This window comes from Uranotaenia lowii, chromosome 2 (genome assembly GCF_029784155.1).
Source record: "Uranotaenia lowii strain MFRU-FL chromosome 2, ASM2978415v1, whole genome shotgun sequence".
NCBI lineage: Eukaryota > Metazoa > Arthropoda > Insecta > Diptera > Culicidae > Uranotaenia > Uranotaenia lowii.
Genome location: NC_073692.1, coordinates 95,900,039 through 95,928,009, shown reverse-complemented (window position 1 = coordinate 95,928,009; position 27,971 = coordinate 95,900,039). Strand labels below are relative to the sequence as shown.

Sequence of the window (27,971 nt, the reverse complement as noted above, 5' to 3'; positions counted from 1 at the left end):
TCAACATCAAAACTAACAAATTTATTACAAAGTTACTTTATTTTATTCGAAAAGCCGTTCAATCAGAAGAACGACTGTAAGCCATACTTATAGCGATTGCCTACTGTCAGGCGTTTTCGCCCTAGCTCTCTCTATCTCTTCCACTCGATCACTTGAATTCGCTTTCGGCCATTTCTTTGGGAACGGAAAATTTAGAAATCGGTGACTTGTACAGTGGGCTCTCCATGTGATAAGAAGTTTGCTTATTCTGTTCCTCTTCAAACTTTTTGTATGCTAGATTATCTTTGTAACCAATGCACCCTCTATATAATAGAACTCCAGTTAGTCCCACTACCACAGTGGCTGCCGCTATCCAAGCAAACGACGCTGCAACGTTTATCTGGGTGCAACTTTGTTTGAGTATCTTCAAGATCGTTTGCTTGTCATCCAAGAAGCCGTAAGTGTATTTGAAGTCACATGTTAGATCGTCGTTTGTGATTCGAACAGTGCAGTTGAGAGTTTCTGAAAATAAATTGAACAGTTCCGGATTATGGTTTCTTTCTTGCCATTTCACCTACCATCTATCATGTCGAAAAACTCTGCACTGTAGAGACCCAACTTCCGTTTACAATCTTCGCCCATAACCGCAAACTCCTTGCCCAACTGCTGGTAAACGGAATACCGGGCGCAGTCCTCGTAATAGGAACAAAGTTCCGATTCTGCTCCAGGTTCCACCTCGCAGTAAGGTCCAAAATAGGACCCATTGCAGCGACACTCGCCACACTCACAGTCTCCCCGGCCGGAACAGATTTCCTCCTTTTTGTGCGGGGCTCGACATCCGGTTTGATCGGTTGTGCACTCACAGTCGTCGCCGTCCCAACCCTCGTGACAGCGGCACGCTCCACAATCACAGTCCCCGTGACCGCTACAGATCAGGCCGAATAATCTGGAAAACGATAGCAGAGTTTCTTGAATTGGTTAAAAAATTTTTGGCTGTTTCATTTTAGAAAGACTATAACAACATAAAAATAAGTTGGTTTTATTATTGTCTGGATTTTGTGGAATAATATTCCTATTTTTCATTTTGCGTCTACTAGTTATGATGAGTTCATAGAGCTCAGTGGGGAAGCAAAAATTGACAATTTTAAGTTTGAGGCAAAAATTAAAGGTAATCCCAATGTATTTAAAAAAAGTGGAAGAGGTAGTAATTAAGCTACGACCGCTAAACGTAGAATTACGCAATTCTTTTCTTCAATAGCAGAACTTATGGTGTTTTTTCCGAAATGACCAACATATGACAGTGAAAAAATTGCAATATATGACTGACAAATTTCAAACATATAACAGAATTTAACCATGTGACATAAACTGATCACCAGAAATAATCTGAGCAAGTAGTCCATGTGACATAATCGGACCATGCAACACAATCTTAATATGCAATATAATCTCGACCATGTGACATAATCCGACCATGTGACACAATCCGATCATGCAACGTAATCGACCATGTGACAATCCAACCATGCAACACAATCGACCATGTGACATAATATTCCTTAAAATATTCAGAAATATCGAATCACTTATGGACTGTGCAGCACTTCAAGCAGACATCTCGACTCTTCTTAATTGGTGCAGGTGTCATGGAATGGTAGCTAATACTAGTAAATGCAGATGCATTACCTTCTGTAAAACGAGAGAACCGTTACGTTTTAACTATGCAATGGATACAGTGGAAATGGAACGAGTGGATTCGATCAAAGATCTTGGCGTTATATTCGATCGCAAACTAACCTTCTCGGAACACATAGCTGCTACTACTGCAAAAGGTTTTGCTATTTTGGGTTTCATCCGTAGGAACACTGCAGACTTTGAAGATATTTATTGTCTGAAAGCGATTTTCTGTGCTCTGGTGCGTAGCGTTTTAGAATATGCCGTGGCAGTTTGGACCCCTCATCAGGCAGTACAAATCGAACGACTGGAAAGGGTACAAAAGAGGTTCCTACGATTTGCACTCCGTCGATTGCCATGGAATGATGCCGTTCGACTGCCACCATATGCAGAAAGATGCAATCTGATATCTCTTGAAACCCTTCGCTGGAGGCGAACGTACATTCAAAGAATGTTCGTTTTTGACTTGTTAACGAATAATATAGACTGTCCCCAATTGCTGCAAAACATTAACATTCACGCGCCAGCTAGACGACTTCGTCAACAGAACTTTCTGTGGATACCATACAGCCGCACCGTCTTCGCACAAAATCATCCTCTGTATAACTGTTGTCGTGTTTTCAATGAAGTGTCAAACGTTTTTAACTTTAACATTTCCAAAGATATATTTAAGAATAGTATACGTAGTTCTAGAAATTAATACATGTTTAGTTTAAGATATGTTTGTGTGATTACTATCAAAGACATTAATAATAAAATAAATAATCCGGTCATGCACCATGGATAATCGGACCAAGTGAACTAATCCGTCCATGCAACATAATCCGACCATGTGACATAACCGACCATGTGACATAATCCGATCATGCAACATAATCAGACCATGTGACAATCCGACCATGCAACATAATCGGACTATGTTACATAATCGACCATGTGACATAAATCGACCATGTGACATAATCGGATCATTCAACATAATCAGACCATGCGACATAATTCGATCATGTGTAAATCGACCATGCAACATAATCGGATCATGCAACATAACCGGACCATGTGACATAATCCGGCCATGCAACATAATCAAACTATGTGACCGGCCATGCAACATAATCGGACTATGTGACATAATCCGACCATGCGGCATAATCCGATCATGCAACATAATCGAACCATGTGACATAATCCGATCATGCAACATAATCGGACCATGTGACATAATCCGGTCATACTACATAATCGGACTATGTGACATAATCCAGCCGTGCAACATAATCGACCATGTGACATAATCCGATCATGCAACATAATCGGACCATGCGACATAATCCGACCATGTGACATAATCCAACCATGCAACATAATCGACCATGCAACATAATCGGACCATGTGACATAATCGGATCATGCAACATAACCGGACCATGTGAACTAATCCGGCCATGCAACATAATTAGATCATGTGACATAATCCGGCCATGCAACATAATCGGACTATGTGACATAATCCGAACATGCAACATAATCGACCATGTGACATAATCCGATCATGCAACATAATCGGACCATGTGACATAAATCGCCCATGCAACATAATCGGACCATGTGACATAAATCGCCCATGCAACATAATCGACCATGTGACATAAATCTACCATGTGACATAATTTCGATTATGCAACATAATCAGACTATGTGACATAATCGATTCATGCAACATAATTGGACCATGCAACATAATTCGACCATGCAACATAATCGGGTCATGCAACATAATCGGACCATGTGTCATAACCGGGTCATGCAACATAATCGACCATGTGACAATCCATCCATGCAACATAATCGGACCATGTGACATAATCGGATCATGTGACATAACTTGACCATGCAACATAATCGGGTCATGCAACATAATCGGAATAGTGACATAATCGGGTCATGCAACATAATCGACCATGTGACATAATCGGACCATGTGACATAATCGGACCATGTGACATAATCCGACCATGCAACATAATCCGATCATGCAACATATTCGGACCGTGTGACATAATCGGCCATGCAACATAATCGGACCATATGACATAATCCGACCATGCATTATAATCGAACCATGTGATATAATCCGACCATGCAACATTATTCGACTATGTGACAGAATTTGACAAACAACGCCACTTGCGATGACCTGTAGGATCCATTGGACGCCTCCGCCGCTGGCTGTCAACGCTGCTGCCCGTCATCGCTGCTGCCCGTCATCGCTGCTCACCGTCAACGCTGCTCACCAGCGTTACCACATATACAGATTTTTCTGTAAGTATACAGATTTTTTTTAAATTTTCAAACACAGAATCTGTATATACAGATTACAGATAATTGGAAATTTATACAGATTTCATACAGATTTTCGAAATTCAGAGATTTTCCAAGATATTTTGATTATACTTCGAGTCAATCAATAATCATCTACTTTGATGACTCAATCATCCATCAGTAGCAAATAAGGAAAAACTTCCAGATAAGAGTTAGGAACCGTTTCAATGCAATACAACAAGCAAAGGTTCGAAGAAAGTTTTAAAAACTGTGTTTAAGAATCGTATACCAACATTGGTCACTGCATCATAGGATGTAACTTTTAAAGGATAAAGACTTTCGACACAATGTTCAAATCCCAACTGATTTTTAAACCCCAGAAGGACACTGATCGTTATATTTAACGGAATATATCGACTTAAAACTTTGCGTGACCTTATTTTTCACACGTAGCGGACATGTATTTTGCCCGTTACAATGAATCGGACAAAGTAAACAAAATGTCAGGTTAAACACTGGTTTTAAATGTCGCACAAATAGTAGCCTGCAGTAATGAGCAGCGTAGTCCAAGTGAGTGCATTACGCATTATAAAAAGGTCATCGTTGTTCAGCGTAAGTATCCGAAATGAAAATTCTTGATACAGATTTCAATACAGATTTTTGAGATTTTATGCAGATTAAAAAGATTTTTTGGCTCGAAAATACAGATTTAAATGTGGCAACGCTGCTGCTCACTGGTCCACGGTTGCCACTGAACTACTGCAAATCAATATCTGAGTCGGATTACCACTAGTGGGGTCCACACTCAGATCAAAGCGCAGCAAACGTCTGCTCAGTTCGACGGCAAACAAAGAATGAAACCAAGTCGACTAAAGAGCCCTTTGTTTTATACTTTTCGTACGTAGAGAAAAACAAAACCCATCAAAGCAGGCGTTGGTGATGACGTCATAATCCTTTAGATAGGATGTCCGTGAAATGGAAAGTTTTCGTGACGCGAGATCTGTTCGCAAATTTCAATTTGCCCCCTATAGTGTTGCCGTAAGACGTAATTCTACGTCAAAAAATGTGTTTTTGAATTAAGATCATGATTTGAAAGTAGTAAATTCTCATTAAAATCAAATTCATTTGAAAACGCCTGGGGTTAGCAAAATCTATAATTTGAAATAGTTTCAAAGCTAAAAAAAATCATTTTCCAGGAATGGTAAACTTAAATAGTTAAATATTATTAAAAAAAACTCAAAAACTACACTAAAACATATTTCTGGTGTATGGGATAGGGAAGTCCAGTATAACAAATTCTAAAAGTTCTACGTTAGTCTAGAAAGTGTGCGATTTGGACTGGAAAAATGGCTTAACAGTAGTTTTCATCTAATTTTACCAAAATTTCAGTTCACGACGATAGGCAATTCCCGTTAGTCGATTCCAAAGGAATAAAATGCTTCAATAAATTTTCAATACTTTCAAAAAGAAAGTTACTTTGATTTGTTGAATAAGCAAATAATTGATTTATACGCAGTTTGGTTTGACCACTATTTGATCCGAACACTCTTTACTATGCCCCGGGATCTCGTTATGCCCTTATCTCCCCTAGTTACCCACAAAGAAAAAAATAATTGCTGTAAAATTACGGCAAATGTCCTGTAACAAAAAGAAGCAGGACTTTTAAGGCAATTTCACGGGTCGAAAAAAAATCACGTGACATTAATTTTTACGTGATCGTGTTTTTTTTACAGGCTGCTCTAAAATTACAGGCTTTTAATTTGGAAACAACGTTCCTATTGGAATTTGTTTTGTTTATATTTTAGAAACCTTATTTAATGGCGATTTTTCGTTTCTAAATAAAAACAATCTATTTTCAATAAGCAATATTTATCGATGCAAACAATTCCAAGCGTCGAAATCAATAGCAACCACACAGGAACGGCTCTTGAAAAAGCCAACCGGAAACCATTTTGCCATATACCTATCCGGTTTATTTCGAGCTAGAAAAAAAAATTAAAAGTTTAAAATCTGTACTGAACTTCAAGTGAAAAAAGTCCCTCTTCTTGCCTCCTTGGTTCTGCCAACTGATCGCACCGCTATTTTCGGAGTTATTGTCACTTTCGCTTAACTGACTTGTTTGATCTCCTGAATAGTGAAAATGTTAACAGTCGAACAATAACTAGCATAATAGCTTTTGTGATTTTGATTATCATTGTCCTGAAATTTAAAACCAGCTTGTAAAAAATCTGCTCACTAATATTATGGCATTTGACCTGTAAAACTATGGCAAATATGATGCTCCATTTTGTTACAGGACATTTGCTGTAAATTTGAATGATTTTTCTTTAATTTTAAACAAATTAACTTAAATTCACATGCTTTTTCGATTACAGGCAGTTCTATTTTATAGGTAACCATTTTCAATGACACGTAATTGTCATTATTTTTTTCTGTGCAGCAAACTTGAAATCGTATAAGAAATGACAACTTAAGTCGTTTACTATGATGTTGCGAATCGCGATTCCAACTGCATAGTGGAAAGATCGTATATAATGTCAAATGCAGTTAGTTTAAATTGGATATGATAGAAAGTTCGTCATGTTTGTAAATTTTGAGATGATTTAGTTCCCGCGCAAGCTTCTGGTGACAAAATCATAGTCATGTTCTTTCTGCAACCAGCAGTGCATACAGATGGCTGAAAATGGATGGAAATTGAGTAATATTGACCAACGACAGAACTGGAAAATATTGTCGCTGGCAACGATTTGATTGAAGGCTGCGAGAGCAAAATCTTGCGCTCTCTTGCATTCTTCCGATAGGTATGAATAAGGAGTCGGATAATGCCCATTTGATATAGTTTTTGCCGCTTCATAAAAAATAAATAAATTTTAGTATGTATATTGCCTCTACTTTGGTAGGTAAATGCTGTTTTTTCAATTTTCATACGATCATTCTATAATGTTTATGGAACGTAAAACAGCATAACAATATAGCTACAAAAATGTTTGCTGGGTATGGATATTTTCCAATAACGAAAATAACGGTTTTCGAAGAACGTAAAACCGGTACTCGGTATTGGAAAAATTGCCCGATATTACCGATTTTCGTTTTCGGTATTACTATCTCTTGAAGAAACCGGAGATGAAAAATACCAGAAAAACATGAAAATGTGTGCCAAATGTGCACGAGTGACATCTGAACGACGCGAAACATAAGCTGCTTTGGTGGACTTGTAGTTTTCGCGAGAAAGTGATGTTCAAATGAAGTGTTAATTTTGAATTTTGCAGTTTTGTGGAAGCAAACAAGTTTTATTTATTAATTTATTTATTCAACAATCTTTTCAGATGCTTCCGATTAATTGCAGAAATTAAACTATTCTATTCTAGATTTGAAAACAGATTTCGAAAAATTAATATCAAATTCACTAGCAACTTCATTAAATCCAACACAACCTAGATATAAAAGGGTTGTTTTGAGCGTATTAAGTTCGGCGATGAGAGAGTCTCAGCAATTCCTGGGGTTGGGTAGTTCTTAGAGGAGCATTAAACCGTAGAAGTGATAGGAGTTTTGGATAATCCACGTTAATCTGCAAGATGTTGAAAATGAAGAATCGTTGTAAAAATACGCGCCTTGATGCCAGCGTCGGTAGATTAGGTAGCAAGCAACGTTGTTAGTAAGGCGAAAGTTCAAGGGCGTCGTTCCAAGATAGCTGGCGTAGAGCGTATCTGACGTAGGATTGGTCGATCTTGGATCGATCCTTGGAAGATCGATCTTTTCAACTCCGATTTTCGATTTTTTGGATCGATTCTTCGGCCAGGAAAAAAATCGATTAGATCGGTTTATTTTCGATTCGATCTTTCGATCTTTTTTTCTTATTTAGGGAAAAAAGGGCAAAATGGCCAAGGGGGAAGCTTATAATATATGAGTTACATCATTGTTTCGTGTTCAGACACTAAAAAAATCAGTTTCCCAACTGGATGAAACTTGAAAAAAGAAGATATAAACGTTTAAAAATGCTTATTAAGAATTTGTGCTGAAATCTGAAATTCAGTCACTGTAGGGGCAGTATGAGCACCATAATCGAGGCACGATGAACGTTTACTGCCGTGGAATCTAGCAGATAATTTAGTTTGATGAAGTTAACTGAATTATAGAGCTAAAGCTTGACTAGTTTACATCTGACGATTTACTTATTGGCCAGGTGTCGAAAAGATAATAAAAAAAACTCGAGTTCGATTCCTTGTCAAGCCGTTTTTTTTTTCAATAAGCATTCATGATCAGTTGAAAAATAATTTGAGAAATTATAAATTCATTTCAATACAATTTTGCAATTTATTTCCAAACCTTTTTGAATTGGGCTCAGGAAGATGTTTGTGATTGATTAAGATTAAAAAAATTGCTAGAATTCGATAATCTTAAAAAATAACAGTGATTTTCTAAAAATTACTTTTTCCATAAAATAAATAAATTTGATTTTTGATTTTTTTTCCGCATATTTTGTTCGATATCTCTCATAAACATAAACATCTTGAAATGATTTCATTTAAGCTCTAAATATTTCTTGTCAGTACATTACTTAAAAATATCAAATATCCAAATATTTGGATTTTAATAAGTGTTGTTTTAAAACAAGAACTCCAGTTCACCATTCATAAGAGTGCTTGATTTTTATTCTTTCCATATGTAGGCAGGTTATAAATTTTGTGTCTTTTTTGCGTGTTTTTGATAAAAAGCAGTTCCCTCTTGTTACAAATGGAAAAGATCGATTAATCGGAGATCGATCTTCAAGCTCCGATTTTTTAGATGGATCGATCCCAGAACCGTTCATCTGGATCGATCTTGGAGATCGATCTTTTCCCGAAGATCGAACAATCCTAATCTGACGATGCATCGTTGTACTCACTCTCTTTTTTTCAATTGCACCGCCTGAAATTTGGGCACCATAAATTCGCACAAAAAAATCGAGAATGCTACGTACAAAGGCACAATACAGTGATTTCAGACAGTAGAAGTCACTAAAAAACTGCGTGTTCCGTCGTATTAAGCCACGAACCGGGAATCTTTTGGCTACTGTCGTGGAAATATGCTGGGAGAAGCTGAGCTTGTTGTCTAAAGTGATAGTCTTCGACGACCAATGTGCAATTCGAGTTATTCGGTGACATTTTGTTCTCGAAAGTGATGGGATTTCGTTGTCGAGTTGGTCGTGATGGTAGTACGTTAGGTAATATTCGGAGTCATGCCGCTTTGATGGCACCAATCAAGCAGACTGTTAATGTCCTTTTGGAGAGCGCAGCAGTCGATTAACGAAGAAATTTTTCGGAAAAAAAATATTGAGTTCGTCGTCGTACAGCAGTTTTTCTGACTCAAGAGTAGTATTTAAATCGTTGATGAAGAGGAGGAATATCAGAGGTCCCAGGTGACCTCCCTGAGGCACTCCCGAGGTAATTTTGAAAGGTGTCGTATAAAGAGAGTCCAGTCGTACGAAAGCAGTTTGTCCTACGAGATACGATGTTATCGAATTGCAGAACCAATCAGGAAACTTGCATCAGTATAGTCACTCAATTACCAAATTACTTTTTGAAAAAAAAAACTCGCCTGGCTTAGGAATCAAACCCCGACCTTCGTGGTGAGAATCGAACAAGCTACTACAAGACCACGCCCAAATATTTTTCTAACTGAAACTAAAACTCGATGTGGTGAAAGCACCTTAATGCACTTTTTGTGTATTAGTAAATCCCGTTTCACTTTTGCAGTTTTCAAGTTCATGAATGAGTATGGGAGAGTGGGGAATTATGGGCCACTTTTTTTCGTTGTTCCATAACTTCTTTATTATAAAAGATAAAATGAAAATAAAAAATGGTATGGTTTTCTACATTCTCAAGGTATCATGAGGTATTTTTTTTAAATTTTTAATAAGTTATTTTCTCCAAATTCTGACTGTTTGAAAAAAAGTAAAATTTTTTGGATTTTGAAAAATGGTGGGGAATTGTGGGCCACCAAATCCAAATTGACCAAATAACATGCAAGGTTTATGAGTTGACGCAAAACTGTGATTTCCTAATTCATTTCGTTATTTCAAAGCAATTTCAGATGATGAAACAAAAAGAGAGCTGTGTATGATCGCATAGATTCCAAAACCTGACTCGCGAACGTTTTTGCAAAATTTCTTATATAGGATGGACTAAATATTTTTCATAACTCTTCATTTGGCATAAGAAAACTTTACAGACAGGAAAAACGTATTTTAAGTTCTGAATGTGTATAAAAACATAAAAATATAGGTGGTTTAAGATGTGTGGCCCACGATTTCCCACAAGCTATGATTTGCAAATTGGTTGCGTTTGAGTGACTTATTGATGTTTCATCGAAAAATCCTTTTCCACATGAAAGATCATGAAAAAACTAAGATCAGAAGCGTATGAGCATATTTTTGATATGAACTTTAGGTTCCCCATCGATGCAATTTGCGGGTGTGTTTTTAATTATGTAAGTAAATTTTTCCAACTTTTTTTTAGCTTGATTAATAAAAGAAGCAAATGATGCGTATTGAAGTCAACAACATATAGAAATAAATGCTAACGCAAAGCGACGACGATGACAGTTGGTTTGGGATTCTTATCTCAACACACATCTGAGATATTAAAAGTGGCCCATGTTTCCCCATGGCCCACGATACCCCACTCTCCCCTACATATATGTTATCCGGTACAAGTTTCTCAGATTTCCCCCCATTTTCTTAACATTCCCTTCTAGTTTTTTACTGTATTCTTACTCTTCCAAAGTTCCCGCTTCATAATTATTGCCCAGTACTGCTCCACTGGGCGCAGCTCCGGACAGTTTGTCGGGTTCATGTCCTTTTTGGAACAAAGTGGACAGAATTGGCCTCATACCACTTCAGGACACTTTTAGAATAGTGGCATAATGCCAAATTTTGGCCATCGCGGAGCTTTGTCGTGCTGCTGCAAGAACGGCAAAAGGCGCTTCTCGAGGCACTCAGGTCTGTAGATCTCGCCGTTTACTGTGTCCTTTGTCACGAAAGGTTCACTTCTCAGTCCGCAAGAGCAGATGGCCTGCCACACGAGATATTTGGAGGTGAACTTCGACATTTTCTTCTTCTTAAATTTGTCGTCCACATCGAACTTGCTCTTGTCGGTGAAAAACTTCCAACCCGGAATTTGCATAAATCTGCTTTTATATACATTTCGTCGTCCATCACACAGCAGCCATATTTTGTCAGCATAAATGTTTTATAATGCACTAAAGTGGACTGTAAACACTCTTTTCTGATCTATAAGGTTATAAGCCAACACCAACAAATCACTTCACCCCTATTAAAACCAATTTATCTGACATTTGTTGAATTTTCTGACTTATTATCTGACACAAAACCATTTAGGCCCTTGTTGGCCATTTCTGACTCTTACTGTGAAATTTCAACTGACTTTTCTGCCTCATTCTCTCGAATAGGCAACAAACAAACCTTTGAAATGCCACGATTAAACACTCCATCCTTCGTGCTGACTACTCGCACGTTTCCATCTCTACCATAGAAGAGTTCTACTATTCTCCCTAATGGCCATTTTAAGGGGGGAACGTTGTCTTCCTTCAGAAGAACCATCATTCCTGAAGCAACATTCTTTCGCTTGACCATCCAGCGAGTTCGGTTATGTAGGTTCGACAGATATTGGGTTCTCCAAGTTTTCCAAAACCTCTGGGACACCTGCTGTGCCCTCTGCTACATGGTGAGCCTGCCTACGGGGATTGCTCCTACATCTCGCTCGGGTAATGCGGTTAGCGGGCGTTGGACCAAGAAATGCCCTGGGGTGAGAACCTCGAAATCATTCGGATCGCTGCTTTGGGGGGTGAGAGGCCTCGAATTTAAAACAGCTTCGATCTGTACTAGTGCGGTAACCATTTCATCAAAACTTAGAGTACGCAAGCCTATCGTTTTTCGGAAGTGAGTTTTGAAGGTTTTCACCTGGGCTTCCCACAAACCTCCGAAATTGGGTGATCTGGGTGGAATGAAGCGGAATTCGACACCTTCGTCTGCTGTTGATCTGATCATGATGTTTTGGAAATCCTTTGAGCTCATTAACCGACCAATCTCCTTCAGCGTATTGTTTGCCCCAACAAACGTCGTCGCATTGTCGCACATAATCAGTTCTGGTTTCGATCGGCGCCCGATGAATCTGCGCAGTGAAGCAATAAAGGCTTCAGTCGTTATATCCATAACGAGCTCCAAATGAACCGCTTTCACTGCCAAGCAAACGAAGATAGCTACATAGCATTTCACCGGTGTTGCTCGACGATTAGGGTAGCTAACGTTAAACGGACCACAATAGTCAACTCCCACTTTTAAAAATGCTGATGATGGCGTTACTCTGACTGACGGTAAATCTGACATAATCTGTTCAGCGATCTTGGGTCTACTTCTGAAACACGGAACACACTCGTGAATCACCTTTCTTGCTAACGAATTGATGTTCGTAGGCCAAAAACTTCGTCTTACGGAGGCGATAAGTAACTGCTGCCCAGCGTGGAATTGACGCAAGTGATATTCACGCATAATAAGCAATGCCAAAGGATGACGATGGTCGACAACCCACGGATGTTTTCGAGATTCCGGCAATGGAGCGTTCGACAACCGGCCCCCGACGCGAATTGTGCCATCTTCGACAAATGGGTTGAGCTTAGCAATTCTCGAACTTCTATCAACTTAATCATTCTTCTTCAAATCTTTAAATTCTGACTCAAACGACTCATTCTGTGAAAGGCGAACCAAAACTTCAATAGCAGACTGCGTTTCTTGTGGTGTCAACGGACCAACTCGTCGACACAAACTAAATATTGACCTTTTGAGCCTTGTGTCTGAAGCGGAGCATAACTGCGACAATACGGATCAAACTCGTAAACGACGACCAGACCAGATTCAGACCAAAAATTTCGTGAAAGGGTTCATTCTTCGACATCAGCCTTGTAGTTGTTGGACGTTCTTCGATGATTGATGGGTCGAACTCTTCTTGGCCTTCAGCAGTTTGACGAGGCCAATATTGCTGAGCCTGGGATAGCCACTGAGGTCCCTCAAACCATAACCTTTCGTAGCTAAGACGGGCAGGAGAAACTCCTCGTGAAATCAGGTCTGCCGGGTTAACAATTCCAGCCACATGATTCCAGAAACCATTCCTTGTAATGTGCTGGATCTCAGACACTCTATTCGCTACAAACATTTGCCACCGAGATGGATGCGAGAAAATTACAGGTGTTAGGAAAGAATTCGTTCTCTCGACTCACGATTATGAAAGAGAAAGTGTGCAAAAGTTTTTTTGCTTAGAAGATTAAATCAAACCTTAGTTTGCCTATCGAAGGCTTCTAGAGACGATTTTCTCGTTCAACACGTTGAGTATACTTTCGTAAATCCTCCATGCTTTGAAATTGAAATTAAATGCTTTGTTTAAGTCCCATTTCAACCTGTAGCCACAAAAATTTTGACTTACGGTATACATTCAGTGCACTCGCAGTGCTCTCCAGTGAATCCAGGATTGCATAGACACAGTCCACATTGGCATTCGCCCCGATCGGAGCAGATCGGTCCCGGCTCGTCGTACTCCGTCTCTCCCCTACACTGGTTGAGCAGATCGTCGTTGCTATCGAAGTTTTTCAAATCACACTCACACGTTTTACCAATCCTGTCAAAAGCCAAAGCTGGTGTTTGCGATTCCAGATCAAAGATTTAAAACAGAAACATACCATCCAGCGTTGCAGTTGCACATCCCACATTGATAATCTCCGTTGCCTCTGCAATACTCACTGTCCTTGGATGAATCCTCTTCCCGTTCGCATTGGCAGGTAGATCGAATGTCGATTTCAAGCTCAACAGCTTCATTACTAAGCAGAACCTCCTCAATCCTAACGGTTAGATTCGACATTTGTTCGGGTGGATAGTCTTTTAAACGTATTTCCACTTCAAAAATATATTCTTTGCCAATTTCAATATTATCACACTCGTCAGTGTGCTGCATGCTTTGGTAGATTCCTCCGCATGTCGTGCGCATTGTTATGTCCAAAAAACTTGGAGCATCATGGATAAACTCTACCCGACGTACGAAGTTCTTGTACCCTGTGTCAACTAACTGCAATATATTGGACGAATCATCCTGAAGCAATCCTACGCTGGCAAAATCCTCTATCAACCCCTGCAACGATTTATAATAATCTTGAAGTTCTTCCGTGACGGCGAAAATAACTGCTATTTTAGACTTCATCAGAACTCTATAAATCTCCTCCAGCGACGGATAATCGTAGAGTAGCGTTCCGGTGTATTCACCAGTTTCAGAAAGATGGCATGTTTTATCATTCCGCTCGGTGATTCCGGCCAACAGTCCATCGCCAGCCATATGCATGAACCCGTTGGTTGCCAAGATCACAATTTTCCTCGTGTTTTCACCCCATCCGATACGTTCTTTGCATACCAGAACCTGCATCAACGCATCCAGACCACCTTCCAAATTGTCCAGATTGGCGGACACGCTACTCGTCTTCAGCCTCTCGATGAATTTATCAATATTCTGTGTTATTTCCAAACGATGTCGGAACCCGTAGGTAGGTCCGCAGACATCGTGTTCCGTACTACAGGGATTCTCCACCCTATGGGGTTCAGTTTGAATGAACGGCATAATGGGTTTGTCAATGAAGCTCCCGAACCCTAGCCGATAGTTTTCCGTCAGATTAGCCAAAGCTTTGGCCAACTTGTCTCCCATGTTGATCAGCGTATCACGATCGTCTCTCATCGACCAGGTCAGGTCCATCAGATAGTACAAATCCAGGGGGTAGTTCCTGGCCGGTCTATATGTGAAGTTGAACTTATGTGCTTCGACTGCAAGAAAACAGAATAGTTATGAATAAAAAATTCCCAAAAACACTTCACCCAAAAGTTACGTTTGCCAAGCTTTATCTGCACCCTCTGGGGACCGATCTGGATGGCCTCGAGTTTGTCGGTATCGAAATCTCGTAGCGGTTTGTCTTCGACAATGCGGAGGTTGCTGAAGTTCGCGTTGGTTTCAATTTTCGACGCGGAACAGTTCGAAGCCTTCAGTTGCTCCACCGTCAGGCAGCGGGACTTAAACATTCCGTAGTTCTGTGGGAGAAAATTCAAGATAAGATGGTGTTCTCTTGTAGGTTATAATTAGAACATTTTTTTAGGAGTGGTTTTTCTAAAGAAGTGTTGAAAAGATCATCCGACTTAATTTTAATAAATAAGAGGTTGACCATTGATAAATGATATTTTGAATCAATTTATTACTACCCATTAAATCTAGGATACCAAAATTTCCTAGATAGCTTAAAGAATACAATGCTAACTCATACGATTCTCTAAACAAGGTAAAATGTTATTCAAAAAAAAAAATCGGCTGAAAATATCGTAAGTTATTTCAATTTTTCAAGTGCTTTCCAAATGTGCTAAATGCAGGTGACTATGGGTCAAGTAAAGGATCAAATGTACACAACTTTTTAACAAGCGCAGCACAAATTAAAAATGCCTTTATTAACTAAGTCATATAAACCATATAATATTTATATATTAAAAAATTCAAAAATGCTTCGATTGGGGATTTACCACTGATGAACTGTTGTAACATTGCACCACATTTCCATCGACAGTAGGTTAGTATCTTTACTGCATAGTTAGTCCTTGTGTTCTAATGACACGTGAAAAATGCACAGAAAATTTCATTTTTTACAAAGTCTAATTCATTTTTTCTGCGCGCAAGAGTATAAGTTGCCATGGTGTTCAATTTGTCAAAGCAATCGAAGCAGTACCGTTCGATTGCTATGATAAGACTTCAATTTGTGTTTTGTTGTATGTACTAGATTCATTGAGTTATACATTGTAATATGATTTTAATCGCCGTAATTTGTATGATTATAATTTTAATGGCATGTGCGGCGGAATGAAAACTAGAGAGAATTTTATTTTATAGAATTTGAAAGAAAGGTGGATAGACAGGCATTAGTGCGCCAATAGGAGAAAGCTTGATAGGTGTTGAAATTTTAGGCTAGAGGGCATGTTGATGAAAAGCTCCCATGAATTGCTCCCGCCTTTGCTCTGCATTAGCTTACTATACACAGAGGGAGGCAACGTTACACGTTTTGTCTATGTATCGTGTGACGAACATCTTTCAAATAAGTGGTCGTGAATCTCGTTTTTAAGCTTTTTTTCCTCAGATTTAAGCTTTTTTTACCTTGAGAAGATAGGAGACGAAAGCTTAAATCTGAAGAAAAAAGCTTAAATCTGTCAAAAAAGGAGAAATCAGAGAGGAAATCTGAGAGATGTGCTCCATACGGTTTGAATAGCGTTGCCACCGTCTGACTATACATGAGAAACCCAGAAAGAGAATTCCCATGTATAGCGAGCCCAATGGTTTGAGAGCGTGTTTTTACGCACACTTCAAACGAGCAAAAACGTAGCAACCCATGGGCCTACTGAGCTTTCCTTATGCGAGAAACAGTTCTATCGACGTTGCCATTATTTCAGATTCGCAGCGAATAGTTGCTACTGGGGAAGCGAATAGTTGCTACTCATGGGAGCTTTTCATCAACATGCCCTCTAGCCTAAAATTTCAACACCTATCAAGCTTTCTCCTATTGGCGCACTAATGCCTGTCTATCCACCTTTCTTTCAAATTCTATAAAATAAAATTCTCTCTAGTTTTCATTCCGCCGCACATGCCATTAAAATTATAATGAGTTATACATTCGGAGGCACAAAGTTTAAAACACACCTTCATACATATGAAAATCAACTCTTCATATTAAAAAGAATGATTCCAGTCACAAAAATAATAAAATAAAAAAAAAACAATTTTTTAATTGAATTTAAATTAAAATTTAAAATATATCTAGATTTTCAAAGCGAAAATGTTCTTAACTTAAATAAGATGAAAAATGGCTCGCAGTTCTAAAAAAAAAATCACCTGGGGAACGATTTACATTAGGCATAATTTAAGAAGAGAAATCACCGTGAATTTGTTTTATGAAATTAATTTGCGGCTATATCGGTGAGGGTTAAAGAGTTGAAATGAAAGACGGATAGAAGATCAGAAGAAAATTCTAAGGTGGTGAAAAGAGCGAAGAGCATTTGAAATAGAAGTCCGTTCGAGACATGTGCATTCACATGGCGGTCGAACCATCCATAATTAACTGTATCGAAAAACGTAGTGCCTTCTCTATTGGGTACTACTTCTTCAATTCAGTTGATTGGTGCGGGACAAAGAATTTAGTATGTGGTCAAGCTTCTATTTCAAATGCTCTTTGCTCTTTTCACCGCCTCAGAATTTTCTTCTGATCTTCTATCCGTCTTTCATTTCAACTCTTTAACCCTCACCGATATAGCCGCAAATTAATTTCATAATTAGGCATAATATTAAAGAATACCCTAGAGATTCTCTTTAGATCATTTGTATTTTCGTCAATTTTCCGATTTGGATAAAATTTTCAGAAGTTAAAAACACTCTTCTTCGTTAAGAATGTATTTGATCCAATATATTGAAATAAAATGAAAAAATAACTGAGATACATAACTCTCAGCACGATTTCGATACAGCCCTGTTCATTCCGAATGACGTTTGAACAGCTGGTTTGCTGGGTGCTGTTGTCCACAGTTTAACTTAAAATTTTGTGTATCGTTAGCCTAACTTTTCATAATTTTCGGGAAATGGGGTACTTTCCCCAACATGATGCTGAGTCAGTTGGCAAAAATGGGAGAAGTATGCATCGGAGCGGTCCGAAATGCGATTCGGAAGTATGAAGAGGGAAAGCAGCTGCGTAGATAAAAAAAAGTCTGGATAGAAACCGGGACAAAACTTTGGACCGGAAAATCATGCGTGCTTACGCCAGTAGGAAGACTGCCTCAGTTCGGGATGTTTGCAAAAGAGTTAGATCCTCTCTCCGCACCGTGACAAGGTTAGATTGGATCTAAGGACATATAAGTAGCAGAAGAAGCCGAAGCCGATTAAAAAACATGTTGCTTCCGTTAAACCAAGAGCTCGTAAATTATATGATCAACTGCTGTGAAAAATCCGCGTGCGTTATCATCGATGACGAAACCTTTTGCTAGTTTGATTAAAAAACTCTTCCGGGTGTAGTATTTAAGAGACGGAGACTTAAATTTTAACCGAAAAATTGAGTAAAAGGACAAAGGTTTGACAAGCCGTATGTGTGTATGTGGCATGCTTTCCGAGCCTCCTGTGACCTCTGACACAATAAATACAGCAGTTTACGACCGAGAGTGCCTGAACCGTCGTCTGCTCCCTATGATCCTCAAGCATAGAATAGTAAATGAAAAAGAAAATTCCCCTCGACCAGGAATCGAACTCGAGTCATCTGATAATCTCTCCGACACCGTACCAATAGGTCAAATCGTCAGATGAAACTCTCTTGCAGACATTTTGTTTATCTCAATCGTCACTACTATCCTAACACGTATTTCGAAAAAGAAGCGCCAAATCAGATAAAAATCATTGTAATTTCACGAAAAAACCATATAAGAAAATCTCGACGTCGGAAAAAAAAACTTCCGTTACTCGGCTGTAACTTCCCTCAGTTCATCGGTGGATTTACTAGAATTTACTACGATAAAAAAACGGACTTTTAAATTATTGAGCCAATATTTATTTATTTCTGATGTTTAAATGTTGTTTCTGTGGTGTACATTAACGCCGTTCCCTTCTTACGTCATCGCATCGCATCATGCAGAACATTCCACTCATCGAGAACATTCGACATCCAGAACGCATGGCACTTGCGCCAGCCAATCAGCAACACGAAAATTGCGTCAGCCAATCAGCGACACAGCAGGTAGCACTGTAGCAACCAACTACCGGCAACAGACGATAGCCGGATACCAACAACAACAACAACAACAACAGCAGGCGACAGTCTTCAGCGACAGCAGACAATAGCAAACAACAAAAGCAATAATATACAACCGCCTGCATGTACAATAGGGTGTCCCAAAATTGCATAACTTCTGGGAATCTGGGGGCTCACCCTCCAAATGGTAGATTAGGATGTGCCGAACAAACTTTTATATGGGGCCGACTAAAAAAAACCATGTTTAGAGGTTCCGCAAGCGCGATCTTTAAAAAAAGTCCACTTTCAAAAGATTTGATTTTAAATAAATTCTGGGTCCAAAAATTTTCATAAAATTTATATATTTTATATTTTTTAAATTTTGTTTGAGTTAAAAACTACACGTAAAAAATACAAAATGAACCAAATTTGTATCAAAAAGTAAAACTAGCAAGCTATTTTCAAGGAAAAAAAAATTTTTGGTCCAAAAATTTTGAATTCAACAGACCAAAATGTGTACCAAGCGTAGAATATTTTTGATACCAGTGCCATCAAAAGATGCGGATTTTTGTGCACTTAAACTTTGCTGAACAAAACATGTGGTTTGTATCAACGTGTGAACAGCTCTTGACGATTTAATGCTAAACAAAAATAACAATTTAGGATATTTTCTATTTAATTTATCAAATTTGTCTTAATAAATACCTACTTTAAAATCAAAATACTTGCAAAAAAAGACTTTGATAGTTTAAAGGAGTCATCAGAAGGCCATATGCCGAATTTGAGCAGAATCGGACAACAGGAAGGGGTTGCACTGAATCTAAAGTGTGAAAGGGATTCTGAAAAATAGTGTTCTAAAGAAGCATAAAAAACTGGTTTTTCATCATGCATTTTTGTCTTTACCAATCGATTGCTTGGTTATGAAGGTTTTATTAAAATTTCAATTAAGACTAACATTTCACTTGAAGACTGCAACTCGATTGGACTTAAAACAAAAAAGTTATGGCTGTTCCAAGACTGTATTTTTGTGGCAAATTGTCGTTTAACACACAATGAGTACTTTTTACTCATTGAGTTTTACAGGACAATTTGTAACCAAAATACAATCTTAGAATAGCCATAACTTTTTTGTTTTAAGTCCAATCGAGTTGCAGTCTTCAAGTGAAATGTTAGTCTTAATTGAAATTTTAATAAAACCTTCATAACCAAGCAATCGATTGGTAAAGACAAAAATGCATGATGAAAAACCAGTTTTTTATGCTTCTTTAGAACACTATGTTTCAGAATCCCTTTCACACTTTAGATTCAGTGCAACCCCTTCCTGTTGTCCGATTCTGCTCAAATTCGGCATATGGCCTTCTGATGACTCCTTTAAACTATCAAAGTCTTTTTTTGCAAGTATTTTGATTTTAAAGTAGGTATTTATTAAGACAAATTTGATAAATTAAATAGAAAATATCCTAAATTGTTATTTTTGTTAAGCATTAAATCGTCAAGAGCTGTTCACACGTTGATACAAACCACATGTTTTGTTCAGCAAAGTTTAAGTGCACAAAAATCCGCATCTTTTGATGGCATTGGTATCAAAAATATTCTACGCTTGGTACACATTTTGGTCTGTTGAATTCAAAATTTTTGGACCAAAAAATTTTTTTTCTTTGAAAATAGCTTGCTAGTTTTACTTTTTGATACAAATTTGGTTCATTTTGTATATTTTACGTGTAGTTTTTAGCTCAAACAAAATTAAAAAAATATAAAATATATAAATTTTATGAAAATTTTTGGACCCAGAATTTATTTAAAATCAAATCTTTTGAAAGTGGACTTTTTTTAAAGATCGCGCTTGCGGAACCTCTAAACATGATTTTTTTTAGTCGGCCCCATATAAAAGTTTGTTCGGCACATCCTAATCTACCATTTGGAGGGTGAGCCCCCAGATTCCCAGAAGTTATGCAATTTTGGGACACCCTAATGTACAATAGCATACACGACACATTCTATCCCTCACACACAAATACACACCAAACAGTATAAATAGCCGATAGTTGTACATAGAAAACGAGCAGGGACGAATGACTTTTAAAAGTTAAAATCCACCAAATAAAAAAAAAATAGAAAACGAGTAATGATAAAGTTTACTTAAAACAGTGAACACGCGTTTCTGAATCGATGTCCGATAATTTGGACCCCCTAATTTCTATTGGTCACCCTCCAATTATCTTCGACTTGCCCACTGTTGTTTGTGTTTACGAACGAAGCCACATCACACTCTACGGAGCGTAGGGATAGGACTCTTAACTTCAGGAAAATGGACTTTTCACAACTCGCACAATATTTGAATAGCATTGACTGGGACGATCTCTTCGGTACCTCATCGGTTGATGCCATGACAGAATTGTTCTGTGATTTAATCTGCATCTGGTTGAACTCTCACGTTCCTTTGTTTAAACCACCTGTGTCACCTGCTTGGAGCACGCCTACTTTACGGCAACTACGGCGCGAGAAAAATGCATGCTTACGCAGACTTCGTAAAGAAAGAACTGAGGACTTTCAACTATAGTTTAGAGCATCAGGCACGGCCTACCGCAAACTAAATGCAGCACTTTATAAGTGCCACGTCTTGCGTTTACAATCTGGTTTACGCACCAACCCCCAAAGTTTTTGGACATTTGTGAACTCAAAACGGAAATCGAGCTCCCTACAAACCTCGGTAATTTACTATGACGCCGTTGCTAACTCTTCAGATACATGTTGCAACTTGTTTGCAGAGCAAGATCAAGTCAGTTTTTCTGAACACCGTTTCATCCGAAAGAGAGTGCAGTGAAGCCATGAATCATGTACCTGGCGATGCTTTTGATTTGAACACTTTTAAAATTAATCATGATTTTATTGAGCGCCCTGCGAAAAAGCAAAAAAGCTCATTTGCTCTTTGAAATAATTGTTGGCCAAGTCTTTTTACGCGCTTCATCGTAGTACATCGCCCCTTATTAGCATGGTTTCATGTCTGGTAGATCGGTGAGTACCTCATAGAATACGCGTCGTTTGGTCTCAATCAGTTAAGAAAATAAAAAAGCAAGTCGATGCAGTGTATACAGATATCAAAGCCGCTTTTGACGCGATTGACCATAAGATTTTGCTCGCTTAGCTTGCCAAGCTTGGCATTCATGACCACATTTCATATCCTTTGACCAATCGATCTGGCGTCCCCCAAGGGAGTAATTTGGGGACATTATTATTTGCGCTATTTTTTAACGATCTGATTACGAGCCTAGATGACGGAACGAAAATTGGTAACGCTGATGACCTTCTGCCAGTGGAATGTGCTGCTGATTGCATTCGCCTCCAATCTCTGCTGAACCACTTTGGTGAATGGTGTAGACTGAACAAACTAACAGTCAGTGTATGAAAATGCTCTGTGATAACTTTTCATCGGAATAAAACACCGATTCCTTATGACTATAGTATCGGCAGCCAGTTTTTGAAAAGAGTCTTTGAAGTGGATGATCTTGGCGTGGTCCTCGATGCGCAGTTCACTTTCAACAGTCGCACTTCAGTTATCAACAAAGCGAATCGGCAGCTCGGCTTCATCACCAAAGTGTCACGCGAATTCAAAGTTCCTCTGCGATTGAAATCACTGTACTGCGCCCTCGTCAGATCTATAACTGAGCATGCTGCTGTGGTCTGGGCTCCGTATCATTGACCGTGTACAGAAGCGGTTTGTCAGATTCACCTTGCGACACCTGCTTTGGCGTCATCCCGAAGATCTTCCAGCATATTCGGATCGGTGTCAGTTTTTGGGTCTCAAAACCCTCGAATGTCGCCGAAAGACTAAACATGCTTCTTTCGTTGTTTAGATTATGAATGGAGAAGCTCAATCGCCAAATCTTCTAAGGATGATAAACCTCAGTGTCCCGTCGAGAACTCTGCAAACTAATTCGTTGCTGTCACATCAAATCCACCGAACATCGTATGGCTTCAATGAACCACTCAGTGCAATGATGCGAATGTTTCAAGATGCTGAGCATCTACATCAGTTCGAAGAATCATCCAGCCGATTTATTCATCGAATTCCTCAGTCCAAATTGTTTTACTAATTTGATTGTAACTAAACCTATTGATTTAAAAATTTATGTTCGGAAATGTGGTTTTTTAGACAGCGTCCAATACTGAAGTTCATTCGCTAATTTTTTTGGGCAAGATCGAGAAAAATCTAGAAATGTCCCAATAGGAGACCCAAAAACAGCTAAAAATCAACTATTCAACCAAATTTCACATGGTAAATTGTTTAAAAAGTCCTAGAGGAGCCAATTTTAGTGAGCTAAAATTTGAATCAAAGTGAAGATTATTGATTCTATGAAGTGACAGTAATGTGAGAAGTTTTTTTTCTAGCTCAATCCAAAAATATGAATAGATGAAGTGATAAAAAAGACACAATTTTCTTACTGGTTCGTCTAGCTGACTTATAAATAGGCCTGACTTCATTTCTACAAGGTAAAGGTAAAGCAGCTCACCGGTGAAATAAACAAAATACGGTGGTCAAATCGTGGGCAAAACATTTGGACTGCTTGTGTGGAGATATGCTTGCTTATTGCTTATGCTTATGCTTACTTGCTTATGATACGTACACAGCCAGATCTTGTCAGCATCCCGGTGAATAGTAAAAATACATTTACTATTCATCTTATCAAGGCCGGGCCCACTGTGCAGTATTGGACGCAGAGACGACTGGAACCAGGGGAGGAAGAAACGTGGACAACAGTACCATACGTTCCCATGTTAATTTTATATTTATTCGTTGGGAGCATAGATGCTAAGATATTTCTATGCTCCTTGGTGTTGGGCCTTGCGATTCTTCCTTCAGGGGATGGAAATGAGGTTTTTCTACATGGAGTCCAAAATTCAACAATACAATATTAAAGAAATTTCTTTAATCATTATACACTGTTTAGTTCTGGATCCCTGTACCTTCATCTCAGGTCATCGACCATGGTTATAGCGCCATTGCCCGCTTTTGAAAAGATTTGAAAGAGCAGAGAAATTATTAATACAGCACCAAAATCCTTAGAATTTTTCCATTCTAAAAGATTTTAGCGCCAAAAGGAATACATACACATTATGACATACTAAAAATATCAAAAGCAAAATTCTAAAAACAATTCTTTATGATAAATTTGCAGTAAAAGATAAAATTAAATGATTATGAGCGTAAGAAATATAATCTTTAATCAATCAAAGTTAAATGCACTGTTGAATATAAAGTTTTGACCCTGTTGCAGACGAACAATCATAAGTGTAACAAGTGTGGTATGCAAGTTTTTTTTGTTACATTTTCCTAGAATGAATAAATACTATTAAATAGAACTTTTAACCTTCCCATGCCGTTCGGGTCAATATGACCCGAAGCGCACATTTAAAATCTCTTTATCATCATTCCAATATACTGAAGAACTTGGAATTTTGACAGACCAAGTATGTTCTATGAAAATAATGATCAAATTAACGTCAAAAAATTGAAATTTGAGTTTTGAAAATCAGTTCATTGGGAAATGAAATACAGCTAAGCAAAGCAAAAATTGGATATCGTTTTTTTAAAGTTAGATTTTTTTCTACCGGAAGATCTGATATAGCGGTCAAAACTTTCATTGGACCTCAACATATCTATACACTGTCGGATAGATGGATTCTTGACGATTTCAAACATCAATGAAACACTTAAATACAGAAAAGCTGTCAAAAGTTATGAGCATTTTAAAAATAAAATTGATTTTTCGGACTTTTTACTTTCTGAACCAGTTTCTGATAACTTGGTAATACATATCGACTTTATTTTAAAATGTTGAGTAATAAGAACAAATTACCTACACAATGAATATAAAATCATCAAAATCGGTTAACATTTACAGCCAGGAGAACGAAATCAAACTATAACTCAAATTTCCCCGAAACGGATATTTTGCGAACGGCATGGAAAGGTTAAAAAATAAAGCCTTTGCATATTTTTGGCGAACCGAAATCAATTTAAACAAAGGATCTGAAATCAATTAATAATCGAACATATGTTATTTTGAACTCCACACACATCAACATCTTGTACATAACCACTATAATCTTGCCAACTGCATTTTAGTTATATAGGAAAAATAGTGCTAGTACTGGTACTTGAAATCTATTTAAACTGGCGCATGTTAGTGAATGGTGTCAATCAAATATGTTTTGAGACAAAATATTTTCATTTAGTCAAAAAAATAAATTACAATGTAGTATTAATTATCGTTGCCCGAAAGATTTATGTCGCCGGATAAAACGCAATCACTCAAATCGCTTAACGCCCGACCTAAATCGTTACGCTTAAGCGTTACAAAACCGTGACGGTGGTATACGAGTTTAATCCAAGGGTCGATTATAATATGCATGTATGCTTGATTATGAAAAGTATACTTAGCTTCGGGTTAACTTCGGATATTTTCGAAATTCCATCTGAAACAGGGACCAGACTAGAAGAAACAGCATTGAAATTGGAGCTAGATTGCAACTAGCTCAACATGATGATACTCGTCCACACATTCATTATTTCCCCTTCTTCGACGATTCCAGCTTCGCCTCATAAGAATAAACTTTGAATTCTCTCAACTAGAAAAACTCGTCCCACATTCCCGAAAAATACATGTCGCCCCGACCCATCTTGAGCCGAAAAACACACGCGCGGTAACAAAAAAAGAAAAACACGTCGGCTCGCGAACACAATCACACCGTAGCGGCTTGGACTGCTTGTGTGGAGATATTTTCAAAAATTTGTAATGAACAGCAAAACGAACTCTTTGTCATGTTTCCAATCAGAAGTTTTTCATCGAAAGGTCTTGCCTGTATTTCCCGGAAATAAATAAGGAGAAAAAAATGAACAATTTATTGTGTAGTACAAGGCTAACTATCTGTGGAAACTGCAAATCACTCAGTCTTTTATAACTATTTACACGATGAATGGCTAAATATACAAAGAAGACTGCCTCCAAAAGTGACAGTTTTCTGTGCAAAGCTCATCAAAAAAAAAAAAAGAAAACAACAACAACAACGGTGGTGGAGTGGAGGACTAGTTAAGGAGGACTATCGGCTAAATTTGTTATAACTTCGATCAAATTCAAAATTTTGATTTCCGTATAATTTCCGTATAAATGCAAGAAACTGATAACTTTTACATGACAAAGCTGAAGTTTTCTAAAAATCAATGTCTTTTAATATTTTATAGAATAAAAAAAAAGTTAAGGTTGCCATATAATGAAGGTAGTTCATGCTTAAGAAAAACTTAATCAAATCTGTTTTGAGATCTTCAACTTTCTCTTGAGATGTTAGTAAGAGCTACGTTTCAATGATCAAAATCATATATTTATTCTATTTATCCTGTTATTTAGGGACAGTTGCATTTTACAAACATGATGGAGCATACAAAAAACACTCTCTTATTCCACTTTCTACATTATAAAACTTTCATTATATCTCAGATTTGTTTTACTTTGTAAGCTCATTTGAAAGAGAAACAAAAACCACCAAATTTTTGTATTGAGCTTCTTGATCTATAATTTTTAAAAGTCAAAATAATACATCAAAAAGTATCAAAATTTTTGAGTTAATAAATTCTTAAAATTCTTTCTTGCCTTATATTCAAAGTGTTTCACCCTTAAAAATGCATTGATTAGATATGCTTACTTGTCAGCCATTTAGTCAAACGGCCGTAAGCGCATTTAGGAACACTTTCCCCTACTCCTAAGCCAATCAATTTTTTTTTTATTGAATTGCAGGTTGTAATTTTTTAATAGAAACCATTTTCAATGACATGTAAATTTAATTTTTTTTTCTGTGTAGCACGGTGTGTCAGAGAGAAAATGTAATTTTCGAAAATAAGGATCGCTTATTTTGGCATCATTTGAAAGCTGGGACTTCCTCTTTTCATTCATCCACCGGTCATATACCACATAGTCCGAAATGTTCCTAATAATGAGATATAGAAACTACTTTGAATTCGTAACTTTTTTTGTTTCGATTATAGTCGTTATAACATCTTTATGTCATTCGTGACTTATATCAACGATGCAGTTGGCGGACAGCCATAGAAAAACTTATCCGGTGAAACTGTGATCAATGTTTACTCTTGGGGCTCGATCTCACGAACATCGGCTCAAGAAGCAACTGACTGAGCTATATCACAAGCTAGAATAACGCAGAAGAGTTAGTGTTGAACAAAATTGTTCGGGTTTTAAACTAGATCTGTGTATTTTGCCAGATAAAATTCAATTTGAATTGTTTTGAATTTATATTAAAAATGAATTTGGATTTTATAAAAAAAAAACTTGAAATAAAATTTCACTAACAAATTTGTACATTTGTAATTTGTTGAAGCTCAGTTGTACCCACAAAAAAAAATAAAATTTTCACCTTTTATCGTTATGCAGTATGATTCATTCGCATTAAAGATAAGAAGTGTTTGAGGTTTTCACGTCATGGACTCGGTTAGATCACTGATTGTTATCAAAAACCGTACCAATGAACGTTGGATTATCTACTTTCTCCAAGAGTTCTTTTGAATGCCGGCAACAAAATCGTATCATTTTTTTTTTTTTGTAAATTTATTCCACTTTTTTCGAATATTGTATATGTATCAATTGTTGGAAACCGTGATAATCAAAAAATATTACCTCATCCGTACACCACGCGCAGTCAAAGTTGGCATCCAAACATTGAACGCATGTTTTTTGGAAAAAGCATTCCGACAGGCCTAAAATAAAACAAAAAAATGTGTTCTTCTCTAAATACACTGATTAAACTTAACAACACCTAGTTGATTCACCTACTTTGGACTTGGGCGTGATGTGAAAAATAAAAAACGAGTAACACTATGAGATACATTTTGAAAATGATGGTATTGAAAGCGATTATTCACATTTCCGACTCAGTCAGTCTCTGCATCGACTGCTACAAATCAAATCTAAATCGAAACTGGATCAGCGAATCGTCACCAGACGACGCGGTTCGCCGGCTTACTCAGTGATAACACTCTGATCAATACCAAAGGTGTGAGTGTATTCAGTGATAAGATATCGGGAATCTACTACCTTTCTAAACTGTAACGGCCTCACGGTAACTCTGTGTCTGGGAAAGGGCGTTGATGTCATCGA

General features: G+C 37.7%; 1 protein-coding gene across 1 annotated transcript; it reads right to left on the bottom strand.

Annotated features, from left to right (window-relative positions):
• Window positions 1-58: 58 nt before the first annotated feature.
• Window positions 59-27,809, bottom strand: LOC129744859 (integrin beta-nu). The gene is made up of 7 exons (XM_055737598.1): window positions 27,648-27,809; window positions 27,492-27,571; window positions 14,893-15,091; window positions 13,705-14,830; window positions 13,452-13,643; window positions 558-925; window positions 59-501 (listed from the first exon to the last, which is right to left on the bottom strand). The coding sequence occupies exons 1-7, from the start codon at window positions 27,700-27,702 to the stop codon at window positions 149-151; spliced, it is 2,373 nt and encodes a 790-aa protein (XP_055593573.1). The 5' UTR covers window positions 27,703-27,809; the 3' UTR covers window positions 59-148.
• Window positions 27,810-27,971: the final 162 nt, after the last annotated feature.

Excerpts from the sequence above, each read along its gene's own strand:
- LOC129744859 (XM_055737598.1), bottom strand. The coding sequence starts at position 27,702 with ATGTATCTCATAGTGTTACTCGTTTTTTATTTTTCACATCACGCCCAA. Across the intron at positions 27,572-27,647 it reads ACATCACGCCCAAGTCCAAA|GCCTGTCGGAATGCTTTTTC; the intron begins GTAGGTGAATCA and ends GTTTTATTTTAG. Across the intron at positions 13,644-13,704 it reads TGCAACTGCAACGCTGGATG|GATTGGTAAAACGTGTGAGT; the intron begins GTATGTTTCTGT and ends GGCTTTTGACAG.